Source organism: Rutilus rutilus, assembly GCF_951802725.1.
Source record: "Rutilus rutilus genome assembly, chromosome: 18".
Lineage (NCBI taxonomy): Eukaryota > Metazoa > Chordata > Actinopteri > Cypriniformes > Leuciscidae > Rutilus > Rutilus rutilus.
In genome coordinates this window covers 16,952,627-16,961,421 of record NC_140231.1, presented here as the reverse complement: position 1 = coordinate 16,961,421, position 8,795 = coordinate 16,952,627, and the positions used below count along the sequence as shown (strand labels likewise).

The window sequence follows — 8,795 nt, the reverse complement described above, 5'->3', positions numbered from 1 at the left end:
GCTTACTTCAAGAAAATATATTAGGGCAAAGAGATTCAGCTGACAAAAAAGTGGAGAAATCCCTGCATTGCATGTAAATATGAATTGAATGACATGACATGAATGTGTACATTTTGATGTGTCTGAAAGACAAAAACATTCCAAAGACAAGTTCCAAGTTTGCAAAATTAAATCTCTCACTCAGTGATATATATATATATATTTTTTTTTTTTACCGGTAATGTGTTCTTCAAGAGTTGGGAAAACCCTTCTTAAAGTGAAATGATTTCTGTAAATCCAGTGGTCAAATGCTGTGTGTGTCTCAGTTTTCAGTGATAGTCACATGACTAATAGTGGCTGGTCTGTGTGTGCAATTCCACAAACCTGGAAGACTTGAAAGGAACATTTTAAATTTAACAAAGTAGTATCAATGAATTATGAATAATTTACTGCCATTGTGAGAATAACATGCAATCAATAGAAAATAACTATAGTTTGATTACAAGTATTTTCAAATGTAATGTAATCTTATTACAAGTAATTAATTTTTAGATTCTGATTACGTAATCTTACGTGTAATCAGTTACTACACTCACTAATGTATATAGTAAAGTGCTGGGTAGTAACTGATTACATGTAATCTGGATTACGTAATATTATATGTATATTATGTATGCATATTATAAATTTGTCTTTAAATTTCCGCTGTAAAAGTGAGGGTAGAGATTTATAGTGTTAGGAAAAATTATATATTTCAAATAACTTTCCAGTCATTAAATAACCTGGAAAAACTCACACAAATAATAAACAGCACAACTATTTTCAACATTAAATCAGCATATTAGAATGATATCTGAAGGATTATGTGACACTGAAAACTGGAGTAATGATGCTGAAAGTTAAGCATTGACAACACAGGACTATATATCTATTTTTTAGTTTAAATTCTATTAATATTTCAGAATATTACTGTATTTTATTACCAAATAAATGCAACCTTATTTCAAAAACAAAAAATCTTACCTCCCCCAAACTTATGAAATATAGTGTGTTAATAGCTGCCTTTATATTTTAGGAAGGGGGTCATCCAAAGGGTTCATCATATTTGTAGGTCTGTGCCATAAAAACCCTGATTTAGCAGATGCTTTCTTATTCAACACTAGGGACATGTAAACTATTCACTGTGTGTGGTTACAGGGGATACAGAGCGATAGAGGGAGGGCAAGAGATAAAGGGAGAGAGAACGAGAACTGCCCCCCTTTGATGCCCAATAACCCAGTTATGCCTGTCCAGTCAGAGCCAGGGACTGAGGTTTGAAGGGGAAAACCACACTGACCTGTATGGAGGAAAGCACACACGGATCTTCTCAGAGATGGGCTGTACAGGATGGAGACTCCTCTGGCTGGCCTGCTTGGTGTCCACTTTTCTGCAATATGGTACGTGTTGATTTTATTGTTAACATTAGGCTGTTAAATATGGTCGGAAAAACCTTGTGACTTGGGGAGAAGAACATTCACACAACTGAAGAGAACTGTTGCTCGATTACTTGAAGACAGCTGATTTTAACCAGGGTTTTACATACTGTAACATACCATAACAAGTCAATATCTCAATGTTTTTCTTATTACAAATCCTTTTGAAATCAGTCCATTAGATATGAAATGTTTGCGTGAGGTATAATAAAAAACAATGATCATTTGAGCATTTTTATAATTGGTGTTTTATATTACAATAATTGTAGTATATGCAATTTTGGTCAGTTTTTTTTAGAAGAATTGAACCCCATTGTTCTCTCAGTTGGTGTATTTGTCCTTGCCAATGCTGTCAGCTGTAATTAAGGCTTTATAGTCACTTTGCTTTCCCACACACACACACACGCACACACACACACAAAGGCCTGGGGGTGGCAGAGCGGTGGGGGTGGCAGAGCGGTGGGGGTGGGACTCATCATTACAGTAATGAGACAACCATTGAGATGGAAGGAGAAAGGTTGAGAGCTACACAACCAAACTCTCTAGAATAAACGGGCCTGCTAGTGATTTATCATTGCCAGTTGTTTACAATACGAAAACGGCCTCAAATCAAGCACAAACGTGCATTAAAAATGATCCAGCTTGACTGTTTCCCTCCACCCCCTCCAGGTGCAGTCCGGGTGACGGTGAGGGAATCTAGTCTGGAGGTTGTGCGGGGAGATTCTGTCACGCTGCCCTGTTCGTTCTTCACCATGATGCCCTTGTTCAGACTCAGCATCATCTGGACTCTGACCCCAGTCTCGGACCCTGACTCCCCCACACAGGTGTCACCCATATACAACAATCAGCTAATAGACCTAAAGGCCCATTCACAGCAAGATAGATAATAACTATAACCAAGTTCTAAAAATCACTCTAAGAGACTAGTGGAGTCCACACCACAACTAGTGATAATGACATGGAATCACGTTTTCATAGCGTTTTTTTTTTTCCACCTAATGAACAATTAAAACATTGACAGGCAATCAAAATACATCCAACTTTAAAGCATGGAAAATAACATACCATAAAATAAAAATAGTGTTATTATCCTTTGGTCTGGATGCTTATAGTTATTGTTATAGGTTGTGTCTGAAATAGCATTCTCTCCAAGTAAGTACTTCTTTTGAATATGTATATGAATGTGTGTAGTATTAATGTAATCTGGATGTACTACATTTGCTATGTTGTCATTATCATGTGACCTACCAGCGTCAGTTGCGTAGCTTCATTGCCATTCGCAAATCCTCTCCAGTGGCCTCATGGGATAGTAAAGTGTCCATTGGAATCTTGCCGAAAGTAGTCATCCGGGTACTTTTCACCCTACTGTTTTATGGATACTGTGAAGTTGGAATTCCGTTTTTCCAACTACTATATAGTTGGGAAGAATGCGATTTCAGATACAGCCATTGCTTTTGTTGTTGGTGTGAATGGCTTTTAGTCAGGACAGATGCATTATTGAAACAGATTAAAATGAGGCTGGGAGGGTTAAGGTATAAGTCAAGTCCCTATTTCAGTATTCAGGGAACTGACTAGGGAATCAGCCATTTTATGTGCTGTCTCAATCGTAAAATCCTTCCAGTCTACTGGAATGTTCACTCCCTAAAAATTCCACAAAGTATGCAAATTGGGATGCACCTTATGTTCCCTTATCCGGGAATTCTAAAGTGCTAGATGGGTAGTCAACATATGAAATTTATAATAAAATTTTGTCTAAAATGTTGCAGGGATGTGTAACAAAGCAAAGTTTTTCGTTAAACAGCATAAAAAAAATAACGTCAGATATCGGTCCTGCCTGCTGGTGATAAATAACCTACCAGTGACGTTTTCCGTGAAAATTGAGTAACCAGTGTCCCGATGTGTAGTAGGCCAGGGATTCCCAAACTTTTTTGTCAGCCAAACCCCTTTGACCTAAGGATTTCCTCAAGTGCCTCTGAGATTTTTTATAAGTCAATATTTCAATAAAACTCATGCATGTTCACAGTTCTCTGATTATACATTTTATTTTAAAGTGATTTATTTCAATTGTATGATTTAATGAATAGTTTTACATCAATTCACGGACCCCTTGAAGTTCCCTCACAAACCCTTTGGGAAACCCTGTTGTGCTCAACATATTGATTAACAAGCTAGGGAGCTGATTCAAACGCACCCCTTTTTTTACAGTCTTTACAAGGGCAACTTAGCGCAGTATGGTGCTAGATAATATATAATTTTTGAAAACTCAGAACTTTCATAACAGTTATGACATTTTTTTATCCATTGAAAGGGTTTGGAAAAATGTTTCGTCAACTCAACCATTGGCATGTTGTTAAACCTTGTGTGTTCTTGTGTTTATGTGATGTGTGGCACCTGTGCAAAATTAATTTCCTAAGGGATAAATAAACTAAACTGAACTGAACCTACGATCAATTGAACACACTGTACTTCTATCCCTCACAGCCTTGTTTTCATTCCTTTCAAACATGAAATCTGGTGCTAGCTAGTTTGACTAAGATCTATAAGGACTGATTTCTCTCTCGTTGTGCAGGTGATCGTGTATGATCAAGGGCAGGTGATTGAAAGCCCTTCCTTCATGGGCAGGGTGGGCTTTGCTGGCATGCCCTGGAGCGCAGACATTATCTTGAATTCCACGTGGGTGTCTGACGCTGGAGTCTATCGCTGTGTGGTCAGCAACCCACCTGAGACAGGAGACCCTGGAATAGGAGAGCTCAGCCTCACTGTTCTGGGTATCATACATCACACAGCATCTGTCTTTTATAAACACCCAATTTATACACTGAAAAATTAACTTAAATATACAATTTGTTTCTATTAAGTAACATTATTATGCATTTCCTCTCATACCGTTAAAAGTATTATTGGTTTATTTATTTAATTGTAATCTAATTTTATTTATATTAATCAACATTATATTACATCTAAATTAATGTATATTAATATTATCAACAAACGGTTTTTTTATTGATTTGTTTTAATCTAATTTATTTAGTTGCTTATTTTAATCTTATCATTTACTTATTTTATTAAATGTTTTCTTAGTTTTTAAAAAAGAAATAACGGGATAAAGGAACACTTCTACAAATGGCGTCCCCTTCCCGTATGCAACAACGGCGTTTGGAATTTGACCTAGATTCACTGTTTTGCATTGCCGCCTTGAACTGGACAACGCGACGTGTCTGATGTGAGGCATTTGGAGCTTCATCAGCACACAGAGAGCGCACGAATACTCGTATATACGGACAAAATCGTACTATGATACAGCTAGGATTATGCATTATTTTGATTAAGATTGTGTTATTTTACGATTAACGTAAGATTATGTGTGAATATTGAATTTCTGTACCTTACTATTAGACCTGAAACACTTCAAACACTTAATTCTTAGCACGGTTCTTTTGTCTTCAATAATGTTTTAAATTGATATCAGTTGGGCTCGTAGTTTTGCTGTGGTATATAAGTTGGAATCGAGAATTGTGAAATTTCACTGGTATCTAATTTTGGTAGCTTATTTAGAACACAATGTTAGGTGTAAATGAAAAACGAAAAATTATTTCATTAATTACTCACCCTCATGTCGTTCCAAACCCGTCAGACAAATGAAGATCTTTTTGATGAAATCTCGAGAGCTTTATGTCCCTTCATTGACAGTCTACGCAACTAGCATTTTGACGCTTCAAAAAGTTCATAAAGAGATCATAAAACTAATTCATATGAATTGAGCAGTTCATATGATGATGCGATTTAATTTAGGATTTTATTCACATAAACATTCATCAACTGTGTGCAGCGCAAGAATTAGCGGCAGTAGAGAAACTTCCAGAGGAGTGTGAGGCCTTCGACTTCACTGCCAATGACAGGAAGTGCAGGAAGAGACACCGCAAGGTACCTGAGAAGCACCAGCTGGGAGAGAGAGAGAGAGGAGGAACGAGAGGTGAAGATCAATAAAGGAGGCAGTGATAAAGATGCGGCTGAAATAGACAGTAACACTCAGCCTTGAAAAGATAAAGAAAAGAGGACGTGTACACCAGAAAAAAGAGAAATACACAGTTTGAAAAAGTTGATGGAGGGACGAAGTGAGTTTTGGGAAGCTGGTGAAAAGAAAAAAGGAGAGAAAATGTAAGGAACGGAAGATCATCACAGTGCCAACGTCACATCAAACCTCTGCATGCTACAGTCAGATCTTCCTTCTTAAAGCCAATAGAGGGAGAACTACCAATGCTTCCAAGTGTCTCCAGACACCTCGCTCTACCAGACGCTCGCTTCAAACCCCTGCCGCCAGTGACAAAACCACTCGTGCATCCTCAGAAACCAGCTCCAGCACCTGAAGATGTGTTATCTCTGCCATGTTCTCCGCTTCAAGTGGATCCTCCCAAACTGTTGGCGAGTCCTCCATGTTCCAACGAAGTTGTTTCCCTCCGACGCTCTTCATCCCAGATGCTTCCATTGGCGGTTCCTCTACACCCCACTCCAGCACCTGATGAACTGTTTTCCATCCAGTGCTCTTCATCCCAAGTGCGTCCTCCCAAACCACAGATGCTTCCATTGGCGGTTCCTCCGCGTCCCACTCCAGCACCTGATGAACTGTTTTCCATCCGGCTCTCTTCATCCCAAGTGCATCATCCCGAACCACTTCCTCCGAGCCCCATTCCTGCACCTGATGAAGTCGTGGCTCCGCTTTGTCCTCCCAGCCGTTCACTTCTTCCACGTTTGAGCCACCTCCACAACTCATGCTGGTTGATATAGAGGATGAGGAGAACGAGTATGTTGAGTACACAGGGAAGACCATCGGGGTCAGTGAACTACTCAAGTCTGGAACGCCCCCAAACGCCGGAGGCTGAAATGAAACCGTGAAAGATGGTTCCATGGTTGGAGAAGGACAGCGAGGTGCAGGAGGAAGCGTGGGCGAGCGAAGGGGTGGAGGTCCAGGGATTTGAGGAAGGTGACCTCAGTGAAATGGGAGACTCCAAGGCCATTCGGATGATGCCTCTCAGATCGATGAGCTCACAGTGAGCTGAAGCCTCTCCTGACAGTCCCAAGAATGAGACCCAGCACAATGTGAACGTCCAGAAAAAGTGCAAAAGAAAATTGCTACTTGTTCTGTTCACCTGGGGAGAGGAGAAGGCCAAGAAAAAGGAGAAGAAAATAATCAAGGAGAAGGAGCGAAGAGAAAAATAGTTGCTGCTTGAACGCTACATAAACGATCCAAACTGAAGAACTTGTGGATCCCAACAACCCGTCAGACAAATGAAGATCTTTTTGATAAAATCTCGAGAGCTTTATGTCCCTTCATTGACAGTCTACGCAACTAGCATTTTGACGCTTCAAAAAGTTCATAAAGAGATCATAAAACTAATTCATATAAATTGAGTCCAAAATGTTCAAGATCTCTTTATATGATGATGAGATTAAATTTTTCATGTATAAAAGTGTAGTTCTGCCACTGATTGAAACATGAAATAAACTTACTCCGGAAGTTAGTCCATAAGCTGTTTGGATCTGCAGGCTGGTCTGTGTTTTGTAACCTGGGGCCTCATTTAAAAAACGTGCGTATGCACAGATTTGATCGAGATTAAATGTAGGGCAGTTAGTTTCTACATAACATTTAATAAATGAGGCACCACATTTCCACAAGTGTGTGCAACATTGTTGCAATACTTTACACAAGTTGAACTCTTTCCAGTTTATAGACTACTTGTAATTCAGGTTTCATAACTCTGTGTGTGTGTGTGTGTGTGTGCGCAGCACCCCCATCACTTCCTGTGTGTCTATGGGAAGGAGACACAGATGCTGGGGGCAATGTGAGACTGTCCTGTGGGGTGGTGGAGGGCTTTCCCACTCCACAGGTGATCTGGGAGAAGCTAGAACCAGATAAGACAACACTGCCAGTGAATATGGATGGTAAAACATTTTTACACAGGTTTTTGAAAAACATCAGACATGCAGAAACTGTTTCACACCCTTATGTGTCGCAGACGACATGACGGGTTCTGTGCACATTGCCAATGTGTCTGCGCAAACCTCGGGCCTTTACCGCTGCTCAGTGACCAACCCACTAGGAACTCAGCACTGCTACATTAACCTGTCTGTGTACACACGTAAGTCTTTCTGTACTTTTATGATTCCTTTATGGACCTTATTGTGATTGCACATATAAGAGTGACCAGAACAGTCTTCAAAACTTACTTTGTGTTCTATGGAAGAAAACAGGTTTGGAACGACAGATTTTCTTTTTTTCCGTGACCCTACAGCTCCAGATAATTCCCCAGGTATCCTGCAGGGGGTGATGTTGAGTCTCTCTATGGCCCTGCTCTTGCTGGCTCTGATGGTGCTGGTGCTGTGGCTCCACCGTTCGGCACAGGAGAGCAAATGGAGGATCAGCCATGAGGACGACGAGTGCTATAATGAGATCAAATACACACCCGCTCTCATTAAACGCTCCTTTGTCTGAGACGAGGACAGGAACTCACAGCTGGATCATCTCTGCACTAATCTCAATGTAAAGTTTCTGTCAGACAACAGCAAAGGAAAGATCATACTTCACCGGACAAAAAGTGCTTAATTGCATTAAAGACTACGGTAAACGAATTTTGTTTTCATGTGGGAATCAACAGCATGCCACAGATGTTATGAAATAGATCTTAATTTGCATTTAACCCAGCATATTACTTTAAGGGCTGGTTTTAAGATGCACAGTCTCAAGACAATCAACTCACTATAAATCAATGTAAGTTTTGAGTTTGATCCTCTGGTAGAGGTGTATATTCTCTGTAAAGGGACATTCTTTTAAAACAATAAAAATGTAGACACAAGCACTTTGTTCTGAGCTAATCCTCTTCAATGATTCCTTGAGACATTACAATTTAAAATAACTATTTATATATTTCAACACATTTTAAAATGTACTCTATTCTTGTGGTGGCAAAGCAGGGTTTTTTTTGGCAGCCATTACTCCAGTCTTCAGTGTCATACGATCATTCAGAATTTTAATTTTAATTTGTAATATCTCACAATTTCAATGTATTAAATTGTATTTTGATCATATAAATATACCTCGGTTAGCATAATAATGGACCTCGAACATTTAAATGGTAGTGTATGACATATGTATAAACAGGCAATTTATTAAATTGCTACGATTAATTTATAAATTAAAATAAATAGCTAATTGCTGAAATTACTTACTTGCAATGCTATTGATCCAAATCAGCATTAACATGACTTGAATTCCTTTATAGTTTGTGAATTGATTTTACCACCCTCTAAATAAATCTTGACACAACATTTAATACTGGGGGGGGGAAG

General features: G+C 39.1%; 1 protein-coding gene across 1 annotated transcript; it reads left to right on the top strand.

Moving 5' to 3' along the window:
- The first annotated feature begins 1,130 nt into the window (after positions 1 to 1,130).
- LOC311277785 (immunoglobulin superfamily member 11) lies at positions 1,131 to 8,318 on the top strand. Its single transcript, XM_084388207.1, has 6 exons — positions 1,131 to 1,415; positions 2,121 to 2,275; positions 4,021 to 4,219; positions 7,236 to 7,391; positions 7,466 to 7,588; positions 7,742 to 8,318. The coding sequence occupies exons 1-6, from the start codon at positions 1,352 to 1,354 to the stop codon at positions 7,939 to 7,941; spliced, it is 897 nt and encodes a 298-aa protein (XP_084244333.1). The 5' UTR covers positions 1,131 to 1,351; the 3' UTR covers positions 7,942 to 8,318.
- Positions 8,319 to 8,795: the final 477 nt, after the last annotated feature.

What these genes read in the sequence shown, in the direction of transcription:
- LOC311277785 (XM_084388207.1), top strand. Translation starts at nt 1,352, where the DNA reads ATGGGCTGTACAGGATGGAGACTCCTCTGGCTGGCCTGCTTGGTGTCC. An exon ending in GTCCACTTTTCTGCAATATG is followed by an intron (nt 1,416 to 2,120) that starts GTACGTGTTGAT and finishes CACCCCCTCCAG; the next exon opens with GTGCAGTCCGGGTGACGGTG. An exon ending in GCTCAGCCTCACTGTTCTGG is followed by an intron (nt 4,220 to 7,235) that starts GTATCATACATC and finishes GTGTGTGCGCAG; the next exon opens with CACCCCCATCACTTCCTGTG.